The 20,719-nt window shown below is 44.8% G+C and overlaps 1 protein-coding gene across 1 annotated transcript in view; it reads right to left on the reverse strand.

The window, feature by feature from the left end:
* The window catches only part of Nebl (nebulette), a 341,905-nt gene extending 327,407 nt beyond the window's left edge, over positions 1 to 14,498 (reverse strand). Inside the window, exons 1-2 of the mRNA XM_050152681.1 lie at positions 13,876 to 14,498; positions 12,474 to 12,568 (exon numbers count right to left, since the gene is read on the reverse strand). Coding sequence (XP_050008638.1) covers positions 12,474 to 12,568; positions 13,876 to 13,944 — 164 coding nt within the window. The 5' untranslated portion in view covers positions 13,945 to 14,498. The remainder of the gene's footprint in view (positions 1 to 12,473; positions 12,569 to 13,875) is intronic.
* Between the last annotated feature and the right edge of the window lie 6,221 nt (positions 14,499 to 20,719).

The following is a 20,719-nucleotide window of genomic DNA, read 5'->3' on the forward strand; positions in this document are numbered from 1 at the left end:
ACAAAGGCAATTAGAACCACCCTGCCCTCGAGGACGCTTATAGAAAAGATTTGTCTATAAAAGATAAATATACAGAGTTCCTCAGTTCTTCCCTTCACTGGCTTCTCCCAGAGAAGCAGCAAACTCGAGTGTGTGTGTCTGTGTGTGTGTGTGTGTGTCCTAACTTCTGTTAAGGGACTAACTACAGATAGTGATCATCAGGCCATAACGAGATAAGGAGGTTTGTGATGTACACAAAGGGTGCATTGATGGAGACAGGTGGAGCGCAGCTACTGTATAGAAAGAAATTGAATTGACCATTGTCTCTAGTTTCTGACAGGCATACCCCAAACACTTGGACTTCCTTAAGGAATTGGAGTGACTTCTGTCCTTCACGAACCCCTTGGACAAAACTAAACTGTATGCTGTCAGTACAGCTCAAAGTGGGCTGGCTGTTATAAAAGACCACGTAATTCATTTGAGCTTTGAGTAGGATTATATCAACAACTTCCTCCAGAGAGTGGAGGGGGTTAGAGACTCAACAGTCACATGGCAAATGACTAATAGAGTTGTACCTAAATAATGAAACTCCAAAAAACAGTCTGGACATCAGAGCCTGGTGGGGAGTCCTGGTTGCTGAACACATTAGTGTTGGGGGTGGAGGGACGTAACAGATCCTGGCTCCACAGAGCAAAAGCAGCGAATCACCATGCCCAGTGTTCTCCCAGATTCTGGCCTATATGCCTTTTTACTGGATGACTTTGATTTGTGTTTTTTTTCCTCCCCTTGTGTTGTGTTTGCACATATGTATGTACAAGAGCACACACCCATACCTATGTGTATAGTAGCCAGAGGAGGGTGCTGGTCTGCTCCCCTGTTGCTCCGAGCTTTATTTTCTCTGGACAGAGTCTTTCACTGAGCCCAGAGCTCACCATTGTTTGTTTAGGCTGGCAAGCAAACCCAGCAATCCTCCCTTGTCGCCACTCCCAATAGGCACGTATATCTGGCTGTTTGTATGAGTGCTGGGATCGGAACTCAAGCCCTGGTGCTTATCAAGCAAACACTTACCCACTGAGACATCTCTCCAGCCCCCTGGTTTGTATCTTTGATGATAAAAAGAAAATTTTCTTTCTAATTAATTTATTGGGGTTTCATCCAGTGTACTTTGATCATGCCTCTCCCAACTCCTTGCTGAGTTCTATGCCTCATCCAAACTAATTATCATATCTGAAAGAGTTGATGTCACTCTGAAATTTCCATCCAGTAGGTCAGGAATGTGGCTGGCAGAGAACTGTGGCTGGAATCTTAAGAAGCCACCCTTCTTGTTAGGGACCAAGCCCTTCACTTGTGGAACGATGCCCAGTCCAGTACTGCTTTGCAGTATTGCAACACTCACTTTCAACACCTTCCATATTTGCCAGAAACGGCCGCTTACACATATAAATCTCTTCCAGTTGACCTGCCTTTCCTGGTCTCCATCTCCAAGCCCTGGCTGAGAAATCCCCAGTTTCCAGCTCAGCAGGAAATCCCCACAAATGAGGTCACCAAAGCAACTGTGGCGCAAGATAAGCCTGAGAACGCATGGAGAAACTGAGGCATCGGAACTACAGAGAGGCTGGGAAGAGAACACAGAGGGAGCTCATAGGCCAGCTCGCCTGACACACAGGGCAGTGAACAACGAAAGACCCTATATCAAGCAAACTGGAAGTGAGCATTGACACTCAAGTCTGCGACCTATTTCCTCCATACTCATACTACAGTATACACACAGCCGAAGATTTAGAAAAAAAAGCTATAATAAATGCACAGAGGGAAAGTCCAATAGTTGACTAAAAAATTCAGTGTACTTCACAAAGGTAGTCATAGCTCTGAAGATAAAAGTAACTCGTGCATAGTCATAAATAAGCAATACTAAATGGTTAAATCTGGATGTTTGATAAATTATGATAAAATCATCCTTAATCTTTGCTTACTCTTTACTATGTGCCCAAAATTTTGCTAATTTAATTTTATTATTCCAACAAATTCTTACTTCTAAGAGATAGTCTATAATTGTGCCCACTCTGAAGGTGAAGCTATTAAGACTTCAGCTAAGAAACTCAATAAAAGCCTCAGAGCCAGTAGCCCAATGTGGCTCAAGAGAAGTGGAGCAACTGAGAAACAGACAAAAGATGGTTGTGAACATCTGTTAGATGCTCAGCCTGCAGGCAATGGAGTACCACCAGATGTGTCTCACAGGGCACACTGTGGACAGAATCACATACTGACAGGTAACTATGGTGGCAGGAGAATTGCTAAAGGACAATTAGACAATGGTAAGGACAATGGGCAAACATGGGAAAGGCCATGGGATGGCTATGCAGAGATAAACAAGGAGAGGTGATGGGATGCATGAAGCTCAAGAACCCGGAGAGACAGTGGGAGAGTCGCCTTGGAACAATGACATACACTATCCAAGGCATCAAACCACCAAGAGCGCGTCAGTGGAGACTGGACACCAGGCTCACAGGAGCATGCTGATTTTACAGAGGCTCTGAGTTCCCTGCCTGTATCAGATCACTTACAACCAGCTCCAGGAGATGCAGTGCTCTCTTCTGGCCTCCGCAGGAAACTGCACTCATGTACATGTATCCACACACAGACACACACAATTAAAAATTACAAGTAAATCTCTTTTTAAATACTTGTGAGTAGAGCAGGCCTTCTCTGCTTAGAAAAAGATTGATCATCCTTATTTTTGATTATGGGTATTGTGGGTGTATATGTGTGTGAGCAGGCCAGAAGAGGGCATTGGATCTTCTAGAGTGGAAGCATTGGGAGCAGGCCTTCTCTATTGATGTATGTACTGACTGAAAGCTTGTGCCTAGCCTGAATTTGATAGACATCATGCTCTTGATCAGTTAATGGATCATGAAGTCACATTTAAGGATCACAATTATTAGCAGGCAACAATATGACATTCCCCTGCCATTCAGATCCGTAAGCCCCTGGCTGAGTATCATCACGCCATCGCTCCAAGCTCACTTGTTGGTTTGCATCTGCCTTTGATGAATAACGAGCATCCAGGGAGCTAATCAAGGATTCTTGTCTAAAAGTCTTTTTAAATCCCTGAGTTGAAGCAGGAACATAACAGACCACCAGCCTCGTTCTCAGTCCATGGGACTTAGGGATGCACACAGTGAACTGGCTGCCTTCTGGCCCCTCCTAGACTTCAGTGGGAAAGAGCCAGCAGACTGCAGAAAGGTAAACAGAAGCTGAGTGCCACAAGGCCACTCCTTCCGGGCTTCATCTAGAAAATGCAAAGCCAAATGCAAACAAAACTAACATCGGGTTTCCAGCTTCACAAGAAACAATCGTGGACAGTTAAGCCTGGCCTTTCACACACATCCTTCTCCACTGCTGTGTCCGTGCCCCCATCCAGTCTTAACCAGGAAGAGCCATTGGATTCCTTAGAGGAGTTTTGCTGGGTTCCAGCAGTAAACTTGAGCACAGAAGGATCAATAACAATCCTTTTTACTCAGGCTCTGAATTGTGCTGGGGACTCAACTCATAAATGTTACCCAAGATCCGACTTCTAGTGCTAAAAGCCCAGATCACACTAACCCCGCAGCAGAAACAGCAAACAAAACTCACCCTCTTCCCTAGAAACTGCAAGGGGGCTCAGTGCACCAGAGGACAGGGTGCCTGCCGTGCACCCCAATGTCTGTCTTTCTTACTTCCTGACTTCCTTGGGAACCACTTGGTAAAACATTCATCTGAAAATGTTTAAGGAAGACATACAACCATGTCCTCTTACTCCAGCCTCTGACACATAATCAATAAGTCCTCCAGCGCACACGTCTATATCACACATTGACCTTGCATTTCACCAAGACACAGAAGGTATTTTCTGTGCTCCGTCTCGGAATCTCTGCTAACCTCACATCATTCCATACCAAATGCATCACCCTGAACAGACAGAAGGCACACGTCAAAGACACCTTTTGGAAGTATTTTCAAATAGGGAGGAATTCCATGAGCAGTCTGTAAACACAATCCTCTGACATTTCCAAAGATAATAAAATGAGCCAAATTTTGTCAGTGCCTTAAGGAGGTGCCTGAGGATCAGAACATTTCACATATATTCTAGAACATTTCATGGGACATAAAGTATATCCTCCTCTCCTTTTCAATCACCAGGAGGAAGAAGAGGAAAGATGGGCACACAAAGGGGAGAAGGAGGAAAGATTTGCCATCCTTTAATATAAATGTTTATGTCAAGGAATAAAGACTTAATTTTTCCCCTGAAGTACACAACGTCAAGGCAGGCAAGGCATATTCTAATCGCTGCTCAGCAGAACTCCAGCGTATCACGATGTCTTTCCTTCGAAGTTAAGACTGTGACATTTTCTACAATCTCTGAGAAATATTAGGTCATGTCACTAATTTGCTGTGATAAATAACAGGACTGACATGTGGGTGCCTGATAGCCGTCATTTGATGTATTGATGCTCACAAACATCCTCCCGCCATTTCGTCTCTGTAAGGTCCCTGTTAAGGAGAAGACATTTCCCCCCTTCACAAATTACAATGAAAACGCAAACACGGGTAAGGAGTGTTTTCAGAATGTATCCCCTGGTACACCTGAACCTTTAAGCACCAACAATGAATCCTACCACATCCAAGCCTGGAATTCACAAGCCTAGCCCGTCAATAAGGACATTTTACCCCTTTGCTATTCAGATTTGGAAAAAACCTTTCAGGCTCCTCAGAGCCTAGCCCACACCTTGCTCCTAGATTGTCCAACTTCTTGCCTTCCTAGGAGAAACCAGCAGGGCCCCGTGCTGAATTAGGGCGCAGAGGCAGCACTCAGAGAGGTTAGCATGACAACAGTCCCCAAGAAAGCCTTAATGCCAGCTGAGCACCATCTCGTCTTCACATGGCAGGTTCAAGGGACAAGCAAGTGAGCAAAACAGAACCCTCCCCTCCTCGAGTGGACACAGATAGATCCCACACAGCAAGGTATGTGTGTGCCACAGTTGATCTAGGGGCTAACAGTACCAGGTTGGCCCCCAGGAAAAGTGTGGGGCTCGCATGATGGAAGCGTGTAAAAGCAACAGCTGAAGTCCATTAAAGGCCCACTTCCAGGCCACGGACACCCTGTTCCTCACCATACCCATGGGCAACTCTCAGTGCTTTCTGGCATACAGGGCATAACAACAAACTAGCCTGTCTCAAACTCTTAGCACTCGAGGGCATATTCATGTTTTCTCTATGTTTGATACTTATCTTTCTTTCTTCCAATTCTGGTTACAGGAATGGCATTCCACAGTGCAAAATCTGGTATGGGTGGGGCTAGTGGTGTGGCTTGGTGAGACAGTGCTCGCCTACCATATATGAGGCCTCAGATCTGATCCCCAGCACCACGTATACACACACACACACACACAGGCATGCACACACACGTACACGCACACACACATACATGCACACGGATGCACACACGTACACGCACACACGCACATATACACAGAGATGCACACACATGTACACGCACACACGCACATACACGCACACGGATGCACACACACGTACATGCACACGTGCACACACACTTCAGTATGACTTTTTCTATTAGGGTAACTGCTATTATTTATGGGCTGTGCTTCTCCATCTTTCTGTACTTTTTCCCACGGTGAAAAGGGCACTATTGTCTGCTGAAGGTCAGCTATGTGCTGCTCCTGGCTTTTGCAATCTTCACCGGGTGCTGTGAGTTTGGCAGGTTATGGTTTAAATGTGTACCAACACACACGCACTGGTTTTTGTGTGTGAACACTTGGTCTCCTACTGGTGGCGCTATTTGGGGAAGCTACTGAATCTTTATGAAGTTGGACAAATTGTCTGGATACAGGACATTAGGGGGACCTTGAGAGCTACAGCCCCACCCACTTTCTCACTCTGCTTCTGGTCTGTCACCACCATGTGACTATCTACAAGCCCCCACTTCCATGTCTTCCCTACTGTGCTGGGCTGTGCCCTCTGAGACTGTGAGTCTAATAAACCTCTTCTCTCTGAAGTTACCGCTTTCAGGCATTCTGCCCCACAATTAGAAAAGTAAATAATACATGTTATTACTGTTCTTGTTTTATAGAGGAAGAATAAACAATCCAAAGACTTGTTCTAGAAGACAAGATGGTGTCAGGATTCAAACCCATCAATGCCAAGCTCCAAAGTGTCCATGACGGGCTGTGCAGGTCAGGAAACCTTCAGAAACCACTGCTCACTAACAGTAGGGAACTCACAAATCCCCTTGAAATAGCCACAAAGTGTTACACGACCAAATTTGGAAGGTGGACACAGAGATAAGGGAAACAGGAGGTGGGATGGGCGTGGAGCTCAGGTCTGTGTTTCATTATTTTCCCTTCCCTCTCCTCTGATAACCTCAGAAAGAGTACTAACAAGGAGTTAGCACAGAGAAGAGTGAAGTGAGAACCAGAGGAGCCTTGGCCCAGATATGCACCCGCAGGACAGGCTGGCAGAAGCGCACTGACCATTCTGAGTGGCTCTTAACGAGCAGCGCCCAGCTCAGCATCTTCCAGGCTGGAGCTAGCCACTGAATATTCACAAGGGGAAATGATAACGCAGCCAGAGAAGAAAGCAAAGGCAACACACAGCTCCTGCTGTTTCATTTTCCAAAGTCTGACAAAATCGTGTTAAGTGAGACTCTTTGGTGGGAGGGAATCTTATTGGAAAGATGACTAAATGTACTTAGCACAGATATCTGTGGGTTTGGGATAATTTTTGGTTTTTGTTTTCGGGTTGTTTTGTTTTGTTTTTACTTCACAATTAAAAATACATTTGACACAATCGGGACAAATGTTCACACACAGCCCTCCATTGCCCTACACACAAGCATGCATGCACACACGCACACACACACACACACACACACACACACACAAATCTGCAGAAGAAATGACTTGGGGAAATTATTGGCAAGGTCATATTAAACTATTGCATCATTGTCTGGTCCTTCCCTGGACCTAAGATAATGTGACATTTGGTGGAAGCATAGTAAAGGCCAGTCATTGATATTGCTACTTCTAAGCAATAATGTCTTCTCAGAAAATTCTAAGAACCAATATATTTTTTGCAAACACATAATGAATGCAAATTTGACTTTCACACACAATAAATTAAATAATTTGACAAATGGCCTTGGGGTTTATAGTCTTTGTGTGGCATGTGGGGTATCAGAGTGTTTGTAGTTTAGCTTGGCATATAATTCACGCATAAATACAAGCTGTGTTTTTTGTCTAATCATCTCGTGTTATTTTCCCCGCACCTCTAAGCAGTAAGAACATTGCTCAGTCCTCTTTGCTTTGCAAGTTCTAAGATGCAGAAAATCCTGAATGTGCTAACCAAGAATCCACTGCCGGCTTATGAAATATAAAGGCTTATGAAAACATGGCACGTACTCAAGTAGACCAGTTTGTTTTTAAATATTTTAATAGTTTGCAGTGCTATGTTAGGAAGTAAATGTGCATTGTGTCCAATCTCCTGTCGAGCATATACTCTATTCCGATCATCCTAACAAAAAGATCAAAATGTAAATGCCATGTAAATTACATTTTATACATGCCCTCCTTTGCATGAAAGCAAACAGAATACTTATTTCTTCTCTAAGCACATGAGACTATAAACAAGCAACGCATCTAAACTCAAGAAGCATTCACTGCCTCATTCCATTAAAAAAAGATGCCCTCAGGTATCAATTACAAAGAAAATGCCTGGGCTTATGCTTGCAAATCTTAAGCACAACGTTAATATTTATTTCAAAGAGTCTCAAGCTAATTACATATGCTACTGTCTAAAAGAAAATACCACATAAGTACTCTGCCTGAAAACTCTCTTAAGAGACTATCCAAGCCACGAGAATTGACAGCAGAAATTGAATGCCTGACAGTGAACTTGTAGTAGCCAGAAGAAGTTGGTGTTTTCCTAATGACTAAATGTAAGCTATGTACCCTGACTGGATCCTAAAATAAGGCATGCACACGCTCGCACACACCCCACACACAAACTGAAAAAGACGATCTGAGGACAATGAAAGAAACATAGGTTAAACATGGGCCAAATATAAATGTTATCAATTTTATTTTCTTACACATGAAAATGGTTCTGTTGATTCTTGAAGAAAATATCTTTATTCTTAGTGTACAATATCATGTTTCAGGATGAAATATGACAAGATAAACTGGCCAATGGCCTGACAATATTTAAAAATTGTAGAGAATTAGATGTAGTTAGAAAAGGATGAAGCAAAATTGGCCAAAAGTTTAATAAAAGTTGATTCCAGGTAAGAAATACACAGATGGTCAATGTAATCTGCCCTCCTTACCTGTGAGGGCCATATCTCACCTACTCACAGATGAAAACTACTGGGAATTAGGAATCTCTGCTAAATGCGCAGGCCTTTTTCCTGTCGTCACTCCCTAAGCAATACAGCATGAGAACCATTTGCATGGCTTTTACACTGTGCTTGGGTAAGTCATCTGGAGGTGACTTATCATATGTGGGAGGACATGAGCAGGTTATATGCAAACACTACATCCCTTTCTTCAAGGGCCTTGAGCATCTACCAATATTGCTAAAGAGAGAGGGGAGGGGTTGCTGGAACCTATACACCTCAGTTACTAAAGAAGGACTGTATTCTTCTTTTTAAGATATTTTTTGACATTTGAGCACATGTGTGTATCAACTACTGAACCAACCTAGGTACAGATAAAATGTCGCTTTCCACGGACAGACAGAAAACACTTCATTTTCCTGAAGCTTAATTCATTCAAGAATCAATTTTCCACCACTGACCCAGAGAAACGATGGCCGCCCTTCTGCCCGAGACTACAGGGAACAGATGACTGACAAGCACCCCCTGAATTAGAGCAGATGCATGGGATCCCCAGAGGGTAATCCACATGGACCAGGTCACATGGCAACACATGCCCTTAGAAAAATATGAACTGAAAACAAGGGATACATCTGAGCCTGGAAACATCATGGAGAACAGAACCCGCAACTCGCGGAGCCTTATTTTCTGGAGAAAGTATGCTAAGATAGAGTGCAAACTTGAGCAAAGTTAGACAAATACGAAACTTCAGCTCTCTCACCCAGGAGAGGTGAATTCCTGCCTTCCTTTTAGCTGTTGAATAAAGTGAACTGCTGGGTCCAATAATGAGCCAAAGAACCAGGTGGTACTCTAACACTTCTAGTTGAGATTACTAACCATCAGAAACAGAAAATCTGAAAATATTTAATTTAGAGGTATCTAAAATGAGTGAAAACTAATATTCAAGCCCAGAAATCTCCTATTGATGGAGTTCTTTTGTCTTAGGGTCCAAATCCCAGTGTCTTGGCACTAATTCACTGTTGAGTCATAGTTCAAACTAGCTAGCCTTTCCCAACCTGTTCAGGACTTGCAGCGCACTGTGAGACTCTCACAGAACAGAGCTGCGCTAAGCTAACTTGCTTCTTGTTTTTCCCTCTAGACTCTGTGTGTGGGTGTGGATGCATGCGTGTGCACGCGTGCACACGCGCTCATTCACATGTGTATTCCAATACATGTGGGTACATTTATGTAAGCATGTGTATGAAGGACAGAGGTCAACCATAGGTACCATTCTCAATCCTCAGGAGTTGTCTGCCTTGTTGGGTTTTGAAATGGGGTCTCTCATTAGCCTGGAGGTCAACATGTATGCCAGACTGCCTGGTCCGCAAGCCCCAGACCTGCCTCCTTCTTACCATGTCTTAATTTTCTACATGGTTTCTGGGGAAAGAATTCAGGGCCTCAAGATTGTGTACAAGCACATAAGCCAGTAAGCCACCTCTCCGGCTTCCTTCCTCTCTTTCTTTCTATCTTCCTTTTTTTAAATTTCTTTTGTCACTCCATGTATCCATCTCTTTTGCAATTGTTATTCTCTCCTTTTTCCCTCTAAACCCTGAAGGCCCTCTTGGGGAACCCAAAAAGCATTGTTGTGGATTGGGTTAAACTTCAGGCAGTAAAGTTATAAGGGATCCTTCCTGATCCTGAATAGCTCATAAAGCTGGGGCCATTAGGCCACAAGCTACACAGTTCCAGGAAGGATCGTTAATCTCCTTTCCCTAAAGAACAATTATCTGAGCAATGTGTTATCAGCCCCTCATTCTCTTGTTGCACCCAGTCTTTGATCTGGAACCAGCTGTTTGTCCTCCTTAAGGAAGCAGAAGACCACGGTCCCCAAAATCTCATTTTTGTCTTTAGATTTTCTCAGTAAGGGATAGGGTTTGGGAGGGTTGAAAACAGATTCGGAGAATATCTGTGCACTACTTGTCCAAAGAAGCCCTGAATTCTCTTCAGTCCTCAAAATTCTAATTTCTTGGAAAGCATCTGTCTACCTGTGAGCCCTAAACTAGACCAGAAAGAAATGCAAAGAAATGTTGAGGAATAATTGTTTAACTATGCAAATATGTGTTACATTTGCTTAACTATATAAAGATATGTTGCGTTTGTTTATATAAAGATGTGATGTATTTGTTTATGTTACAGAATATTTGCTCAGTTATATAAAGATGTATTGCAAAAGATGTATTGCATTTGTTTAATTATATGAAGCTGTGCTGCTGTTTTTCCTTGCCTGCCTCAGGCACCCGATTGGTCTAATAAAAAGCTGAATAGCCAATAGCAAGGGAGGAGGTACAGGCTTCTGGGAAGGGAAAGTAAGTAGGAGGAGGAACTTAGACTTGGGGGAAGAAAGAAAAAAAGATTCCAGGAAGATGGGGGGGGAGGCAGTCAAACAAGAATGAGGAAGTAGGAAAATAAAACACACAGAATGAATGAAAGATAAAAAGCCTCAAGGCAAAACATAGATGAATAGAAACAGGTCAAATTAAGTTAAAAGAGCTAGTGGGACAAGACTAAGGTAAGGCCGAGAATTCATAATTAATAAGTCTCTGTGTCTTTATTTGGGAGCTGCTTGGTGGCCCAAAGAAAATTCCAACTACAAAGAAAAAATTATAATTCTCCACCATACTGTATGTGTGTATCTGTATGTATGTATGTATATACGTATGTGTGTGTATGTGAAACTTACGTGCACAGGCAAGGAAATTAGAGACTACCAGTTGTTACTCTCCACCTTCTTCCCTTGACACAGAGTCTCTCATGAAACCTGCGTAGGTAGACGGCCAGCGAGTCCTGGTGACCCCCATCTCTACTCCCCAAACACTGAGGTTACAGGTGTTGATGCTTATGGCACAAGAGCCTGTACCCACTGAGCCTTCCCCCAGAAACCAGATATTTTTAAAGTTCTGCACCAGATATCTGAGTACACCGTTTATTCACTGACTCTCTTTCATACTCCCTATCCAAGATGAAGATGCCCTGACCCTCAGTCTCCCAAAGACCTATGGGGCTGCTTCAAACACTGGGAAGGAGCAGGTTCTGCCAATATTCCAGCTAGAATGTTAGAGTTGTCCAGAGGTCTCTGAGCTATCTCTAGACCTGGCCATGATCATGGGGGAACTGGGAAGAGGGAGAATCTATGGTTAGGAAGCCACTGTGTGACCAGAGGGATGCTCAGAAGAGTAAAGCAGCTCAGGTCCCAAGGCAACAAGAGAGCCCTTGGAGGTTCTGCCCAATGTGGAGTCACTTGCAGCCCCTGGAAGTGACCTGAGCCCCATTCTGAAGCTTAGCGCCTCCATTTAGTTTCATTACCTGTTATGGAGGGGAGTAATATTAATGTTCCCCTTTACCCACGTGATGTTAGTAAAGATTAAATAACTCGGTATGAATAAAGTACTCTAAGCATGGCCTGACTCATGGTAAACACTGTGCCAAGGCTAGCTAATATTGCCCAGAACATGCCCTCAGGGGAGCCTTCAAAGAGAGTGCCGCTGCTTCATTTCCCCACCTACTACTGAGCAGCCACAAGTACCTTGTCTACTACAGGTCTACGGCAGCAGATCCGATACTAACCAGGTAGAAATCACTCCACAATTCTTTCATTCCCAGCTCAAACCCCAGAATACCTGAAGCGGTCTCAGTGAAGACCAAACCAACGAGACTTCTTTCCCTAGCAACTAGGTTCAGATATAAAACTGCAAGATAGCAACATCCTGCAATTAAAATGGATATTGACATATGATTAAAATGGAAATCTGCCTGACATGCATGTCAGAGCCCACACATTCTCAGTGGGTAAGTTCTGGAGCTTCTAATAAACGTCGCTAAGTCTGAAATGCTGTGAACTTCAAACGCTAACCTGGTGGAAAAGTCACACAAATTACCCTACACATTAGCAGGACATAAACACAGCGACCTTCGACGTAGTAAGTGGCCATGGAGTCTGTGCGTTAACAGGTCATGGGCCACCTGCACACCGAGTGGCACAGTGAGTCGATTCTTCAGAAGAGGCATGTCTACTAACTTAAGCTCTCCTGCTGGGCTCCCCCTGGCACAGCGCACTGGCAATACTCACGCGTTGCAATAGGGCTTCTTTTCATAGCCTTTGTAGTTGTTCATGTTGAGAGCCATCTTGCAGACCTCGCAATGGAAGCATCCTTTATGCCAATGCTAAGAAGGAAAGAAAAACACAAACAAATACTTAACACTTCATTGCAATACCAGTTGCGAACAGAAGACCAGAACGGGCAGGGAAGGCAGCCCATATGATAACGTTACCAGAAAATATACGTAGGTAGTAGCCCACATTTATGTTTCCAGTTCAGTGAAGAACTCAGACAGCTATTAAAGTTCGTTTTTAAATTAATCCCACCACCAGACTCACAAAGGAAGAGATGCCAAGGTTCTGCCCATATTACAGTGGAAAAGGAACCCTGAAGTCAGATAATGGAGAACTGGGGGGGGGGGGGACTTTAAAATGAAAGAGGATTTCTTTCCAAATGCCTAAATGTTGTGTTTGTAGGATTTTCTCGCACGTGTCCACCGGAAGTCAGACAACCCACAGTAGCAGAGGTGGCCTATGTAAACACCCTTGTCCCATCCCCACCCAGCCTCCACTAAATTGCAAAACGCTGCTCTGTCTGAGAGATGGATTACACTACCGAGGCGTTTGTAACACCAAACGCAAATTTCACTGGGACTGCCTACGGCTGGTTTCAGTTGTCAGTCACCAGGGATCGCGCTGGGTCTGTCTCACAGGCTGTTCAACTCCATCCACACCCAGGAAGGGCAGAGCTGCTGCGACCCGGCTAAAGCCACTTCCTCTGGAATTTACCCTGGTGGAGTAGGCGCCCGTGGGTCAGCTTGCTACACGGGCTGGGTCTTTCCTACAGGGGTTATTCTTAGCACTGCGGCAGTGGCGCCCCATGGCATATTAATTATTTGCCTTTTCCTAAAGCCGTTGTCACAAGAACTGTTAGGGACTGGATGAGATGAAGGTGCCAAGGTCCGTGCAGTGGGGAGGGAGGGACAGACATGACGGGGGAGGGGACGCGGCTTGTTAAATGCCCCCCCCCCGTTCCCAGCCTGGCTCGTGGGTGACTCAACCTGGCTGCTGGGTGCTCAACCTAGCCCCTGGGTTCTCAGCTTGGCTCCTGGTTGGCTCAGCCAAGCTACTGGATACCTAATTCTGGTTCTTCCGTGCTGGGGCTGCCATGAGTCCTTCAAGGCAACTGTGTGGATGTCGCGCACCCTACACCCGGGACAAAAGCCTTTCCTAATTCAAACACCCTTATCATTTGATCGTGGAGATCTCAGACACAACGGCTGGGGTCTTCCTTCAAGCATCCTCTCCCTGTGCCGAGACCCAGGAAACATACCAACCCACTCATCTTCCTAACCCAGGTGCCAAAACTTCTTGGAGCAGGTGCAGTCGGACGCCCGGCAGGTCCGGGCTGGCCAGGCGCCCCCTCGCTCACCTTATCCAGGCAATTGACTTTCTCCGTGGGATACACCACTTTTCCGCAGCGGGCGCACTGGGGATTCATTGTCGCGGTTCCCGCGGGCGGTGGCTGTTGCTGCGGCTGTGGTTAGGGGCTCCGGGGAGCCGCTGTGACATCCCCTGGAGAGCCCCGTGCCACCTCTGGGCAAGCTGAAGGGTTTCAAGCGCGGGCGAACTGGTCTGGTGGGATGTAAGGGGGCGCGGCGGGGCCTGGGGCCGGCCGCACTCTGCGACGCTGGCGCTCGGCTCTGGCTCGGGCTGTGAGCCGCTGGCTCTGCGTCGCTAGCGCTCCAGGTACCGGTGACTCACAACCACTCGCGCCCGCCCCTCGCGCTCGCTCACTCGCTCCCCCGCCTCCGCCGCCGCCGCCGCGCAGGCCAAACCCACCAGCGCGCTCCGACCCAAGGGGCAAAGAACCAGCCTGTCTGGCACTAGGGGGACAGAGGACGGCGCGGGGGAGGGGATGCTAGGGACCCGGAGAACTCCGCACACAGCCACCCAATGAGGCCTGGGGAGCCAGCACCCACGCTGCAGCAGCCTCGCGCGCCCAGGTGGGCGGCGGCGACACAGCGAGCCAGGCGGGGGAGGTCAGAGCTGTGGGTGACTGGAGCCCGGGGAAAGCTCAAACCCGCGCACTTCCAGCCCCCTTCCTCTCTCTTCGTCTCCAGCCGGATGCCCTCCTCTCACTCCAGGGTGATGTCCCTGACACCCAGAGGTCGGCCAAGGATGTGCCCGAGCTCCTTCTAAGACTCAGGGGACCAGCTCTGCATGGTACCGCCCAGCACACTGCCTGACTCCCTGCCTGCGACGAGCCTGGAGCTGAAGACGCTCGCCCGGAACTGGGAGGCTCGCGGGTACCGAGAGAGTCAAGTGTCCGGTACACCCCCGTGGGCCGCCTGACTCCAACCACCACTAGACAGAGAAAATGTGTCTATAGTGCCTGCCTGAAGTCCTACGACCCAGGATGAGGAAGCTTTCTTGGTGCCCCCTAGTCGCCGTACTTTTTATACTTTTTATGTCACTGGAGAGCGATTGGTCATTCATTATAGGCCAGAATCAAGCCTCTCTTGATTAATACAGTCGGTGTTCATTTTGTGTGTATACAATATACTGTTCTCCAATTAAGTAACACAAAGATCCGCGAAAAGTTCTGAGCTCAGAGATGCAATTACGGACCCATCATCCAAACCAGAAGAGCCAGAAAATCAAGTGAAGGGTAGGATGGACCCAGACAAAACAGCAATGATTTTCCGTTTTAATGATAATCTCAAGATGACTGGATTCCGTTTATGAGAAGCAAACAAGGAGCCATGTTAACTATATTCTGCGCCTGTGCCTGCCCCTTACTGGTTTTGTGGCCTTCTGCCAATGCTTGGTTTCTCTTTGACTCAATCTTCTCATCTCCAGAATGGGGCTGACAACAGTCACAGAACAGCTCTGACCCTTCTGAAGCGAGGATTATGAGTCAGCAGTCGGTAAGCGCTTCAACCTCCCTGGCCTCTGTAAGCACCAAGCAAATCGGCTAGGATTATCATAAATTGGTTGTAACAAATACATTCCTCTCCTAACAAGAGGATTAAGATTCAGTCATGCCACTTAGCAACTTCTGTGACAAATATTTCTGTCACTTCCAGAAAAATCAGAGCTGCACCTTTTTGGAGACAACTCTTGATGGCCAAGCCTTTCAGGCAGGCTGCACCATGAACACATTCAGAATAATGCCCGGCTATTTGACTTTTCTCAAGAGGTAACTTTTTTAAACATAGTCTCAAATCCAAGGGCTCTAACCACTCACTGCTGTGTCCACAGACCCACCTTCAAAGCAAATAAAAGGATGATTTTCTAGCAGAGAGCACCACTTATCCCCAAAGATCATTGCAGATGCCTTTGGGCAAAAGAGTATGTGTGTAATCTCCTGGAGGGTGGAAATTTTTATTATTTTCTTTCAGCATTAGGTTTTTGGAACTGCAGATCATAAGATACAAATACCTTATTCTTTTAAATACTGAGCACAGAATTGAGGAGTAAAATGATGGTGACGTTTATAGCTGGTTAGTTTCCCTAAAACAGTATAATTTCTTACAAAATCAGCCATCCATCACAGTGATTGACACTCAGTAAGTACTAATTAGATGTTGACTGAAAGTTTAGATGGGACAAGTGCACAACTCAACACTGGAATTAGCTGTGATGTGTTATTCTTTAAGACTAAGCACTGACTCCTGGGTACTGTTTCCCTCTTGATTCTGTTCCTCTGACTCAAGCCAGCACCTAAGTTTGTTAATGCCATATTGAGAGAACGCAAATTCCATCTGTCTCTAAAGAAGACTACTTTCTTTCTGAAACCAAAGTCCTGAAACTTTGGCTGGAACCTGTCCGCTGGCTCTGCCTTCTTCCTCCAAGCAGATAAAAATATTTGATTGTTCCGCCAGGGAGCTCTCTACCCTCACATTGCTTTAGCTGACCAACCCAGAAATTCTGCCTTGTGGTCACTGTATCCCAGCATGGCCACTTTCAGTCCTTTCTGCTGGCGGACAGGTAAAACATAATGGACCATTATTAGTCACCTTCATAAAAAGGCTTCTGTACTTAGAAGTTAGATTATTTCTTTAGATAAAGTTCACAGATATGTACTTTTCCTTATGGGGTCTTTTTATAAAAAAAATCTGTCATAGACAATGATTATTTAAGCTATGTAAATTGAACTCAAAATTCAACATTATAAAGAGTGATTAGTATTACCAAAGACTAAACAGTGGCCTTGACAAGCAGTTTCTTGGACATAATTGTAGTAGATTATCCTAGTCCCGAGAACATAAAGACACCTTGTGTGAGGAACCCAAAGTGATCACCCTGATTTTCTGTTTTATTCTGCTATTACTGTCATGTTAATGTCATCTCCCAACATGGCATGACATAGCAATAAACTTCTAATAATAAAAAAAATCTCAACAAATGACAGGACTGGCCAAAATGAGCTCCAGATTCCCAAACATCAAAGCATCTAAAAATACAGAGCCTAGATGATGAGATGAGTCTACTCAAAACCTCCCCAACTTTGGAAAGAGAAGAAGGAAGGATGAACGCCAACCCCTTGTCTTGCTCTTTATTTTAGGAGTCTCAATCCCAAAAGGACTTGTGGCAAGTAAAATATTATTCTCCCTCTACCACCACCCAAATAAAAGTGATGTTTCCGCCCTGTGAATTTCTTACTTTACATGACGCTATGTTTGGCCTGAGAACCACACCACACCATCAAGGCCAAGGCTTTGTCTCCAGCCTGTGGCCCCACTGTGAAGTAGAACCTTAAAGAAGTAGGGTCTAGTGAGAAATCGGTCATTTGGGTTTCAGTTAGTTGTGTTATAGCAGAAGCAACAGAAAACTAAAAAGTATGTCTGTGGAAATGGTATCCTTTCTTTCGGCCACGGTGAGCTACAAATTCTAAAGGAATAGTTTGTGTGTATGGCTCAGAGTCTTTATGCACAGATGTAAGACGAAGTGGGTAAATACAACAGACATCCATTCTCTCACGTCCTTATAAAAAGATTTATTCGCACAATTCACCTCAATTCATTAAATACAGCATACGTAGTACACGAGTCAGCGTGCGTCTCTGAAATCTCCCTGGATTTTCCTTGCCTTCTGTACCAAGCAATTCAATGGACAATAGTCTTATCTTTTCAGTGATACCCTAAAATCAACTCAGAGTGCCTCCCTAAACCGTAACCCAGCCATCAAATTCTACTGATTTTATCTCCAAAGAGTCCTTGAATCTGTCTCCATGCCTCTGAATTAGTGTAGCCAATTGTGTCTCCTTTGTATTTTTCTGCAATGGTTCCCTAAATGCTTTATCATCACACAAGCTACAGAAGGAAATAGGGCCTTACTCTCCCTGACTGGAGTTAGAAGTGTCATCAACAGGACCAGACATCTGGCTCAGTCAGTGAAGTTCTGGATTCAAACCCCAGGACCACCAGAGGTGGTGGCACACACCTGCAGTGCCACCACAAGGGAGGTGAAACCGGAGGATCGCCACAGCTGCATGGTGGATTTAAGACTGCTCCGAGGCTACACAAGGCCCTGTCTCCAAGGAGAAATATTAAGACTGAAGAGCTTTCCGAGGGCACTTGCTCTTCCAGTGGACCCAGGTCTGATTCCAGGCACCTACATGGTAGCTCACAAACATCTGTAACTCCGGTTCCAAAGGATCCAATGCCCTCTTCTGACCTCTGTGGGCACCAGAAACTCACATGGCACATAGACATACATGCATATAAAACATCCATACATATAAAAACAAAAATTTTTTAAAAGAAAGAAATGTCGGAGATAGAAAAATCCATACTTCTCCAGGTCTGATAAATGGCCCCCACCCCTGCCAATGCTGTATGATTTTTTTTTTTTTTGGTTTGGTTGTTTGCTTGTTTTTTCGAGACATGGTTCTCTGTGTAGCTTGGGAGGCAGTCCCGGAACTAGCTCAAGAGCTGTATGATTTTTTTTTTAAATAAAATACGCTCATCAAAAGCACTAAACATAGTGCCTAATGCCCAGTAAGAAGTTAATATTTGCTATAATCACTGAATTACAAGACTGAAATTTTCAATTGGACTCTATGCTACATGCTAAGTCAGATGGGTCATGACTAAGATGGCAGTTACTATCAACCTTTTTATGTCATCTAAGTCTGTTTTCTCAATCATCTGCCTTCTTCGTAAATATCAGACTACCAAAATGAAATTGACGAGACAAATACTCTTCTTGCCAGGCACAGTGGTGCTCATTTTATCCCCAGCACTCTCAAGGCAGAAGCAGGAAGAGTTGTTTTAAAGCCAGCCTGCTCTATAGGGTGAGTTCTAGACCAGCCAGAGTTACATAGGGAGACCCCCCCCCAAAAAAAAAAAACTTCTTTTATGTGGAGAGAAAAAGTGTCAGTGACGTTAGTGGTCAGCCACAAATTGGACATCTATTTCCCATTCTCCCCCTCTCCCAAGACAAAGGGATCATCAAGGAAGAGAGAGAAGAATTATAAGAGCCAGATGTCAAAACGGGAATGAAACCGTGTCTTCCGGACAAGACAGGACCACCACACTCACAAGCTCACAGCAACCGTGACTGCACAAGAGCAAGCCAGTCAACATTCCAGTGGGGATAGAGGGAGGGAGGGAGAGAGGAAGAGAGGGAAGAAGGGAGGGAGGGAGGGAGGGAGGGAGGGAGGGAGGGNGGGAGGGAGATGGACAGATGGCTGAAAGGACGGAGGGAGGGGCTCATGAGTCCCCACCCTAACTGAACAACTATTCACATCTGATGGTCCCTTGAGGAGAAAGAATGTTTTATTTTAAGATGTGGCTCCTGTAAGCTGAGCACACCACAGTAGATGGTTTCACACCCGGGAGTATAGGAGCAACACAAGTTGAACTTGGTGGGTTATTAAAAAAATAAAAAGGCATAAAGTTAGGAGGTGGTGGAAGATGGACCTGCAAGGAGTTAAGGGGGAAAGAGAGAGGTAAATATGATCAAAATATATTAAGCATAAAATTCCCAAAGAGTAAAAATAGTATGGTAAAAATAAGTAAAAGATGATACAGGAAAGAAGGCTTATAAAAAAAATCAAAGAATGTATATAAACAAAACATCTTAGTCACTTTTCTACTGCTGTGGTAAGAAACCATGACCAAGGCAACTTGGAGAAGAAAGAGTCTGTTTGGGGCTCACAGTTTGATAGAGCCCATGACCATCATGGTGGAGATCATGGCAGCAGACAGGCATGCACAACATCCAAGCAGTAGCTGAGAACTTACTACTTGATTCACAATTTGTGAGGCAGGAAGAGTTAACCAGAAATGGCATGGGCTTTTGAAACTTCAAACCTGGCCTGAGCCTCGCCTCTTCCAAAAAGGCCACACCTCCTAATCCTTCCCAAATGGCTTTCCAACTGGGAATTAAACATTCAAATATATGAGCCTATGGAGGCCATTCTCTCTCAAACCACCACATCGGTTAAGATTGTACTTTACCTTGATCACCTTTTTCTCCCCTCCACAAAGTTCCCAAGTTGAAATGTTAATTCCAATGCTTTGGCTTTAAAGATGAGGACTGTGGGAGAAAATGAAGTCTAGAAGAACGCAGTCTGAGAACACAGCTCTTGTGATGACATCCGCACCCTTGTACGAAGGACTGCCAAGGCTGGTACTCTCTTCAGGAAAGGAGTCTTTACCAGAGTCATCCTGGCACCCTGACTCCCAGACTTACAGCCCCCAGAACCATGGAAAAGTACAGGACTGTTGAAGTCACCCAGGCTTAGCTGTGTTTTATGGCAGCCCAAGCTAATGCTGGACCTCCACATGGTTATAGCTAAGTCAAGGAAAACACAATGACAGAAATAAAGGTAAGTAATTTTTCTCCTTCCTGGTAGTAGGTTCCTGTGCTTTTCAGCACCAAAGCTCTTACTCACTAATTAGCATCAATTTCAAGCCACAAAGCAAAGTGGATTTCGAACCTGATTGGCAAGAATTGCAATTATGTTCACTGACAAATTTAAGGATCATTCTCAGCAAACACAAAAGCAAATAAAAGTTCAACTATTTAAAAGTAATAGTAAATTCTATAACAGCCATGATCAAATAAAAATTGTTTTAGGTAGTTTTTAAAAATGTAATCCTAGATAAGATATAGCTAGCAGTCATTTTTTTCCTTTTAATTAATTTTAGGAGACATTAGTAAAAGTGTATATATTCTTGTCTTTAAGACATACTACCCCTATTTCTATGTTTCAAAAAAAGAAGTAAGAACAAGGAAATCCTAATGAATTGAGAAGAAAATCT

The sequence above is a fragment of the Alexandromys fortis genome, unplaced genomic scaffold (assembly GCF_014885135.2).
Source record: "Alexandromys fortis isolate MF-2015 unplaced genomic scaffold, M_Fortis_MF-2015_v1.1 scaffold_54, whole genome shotgun sequence".
Classification (NCBI taxonomy): Eukaryota; Metazoa; Chordata; class Mammalia; order Rodentia; family Cricetidae; genus Alexandromys; species Alexandromys fortis.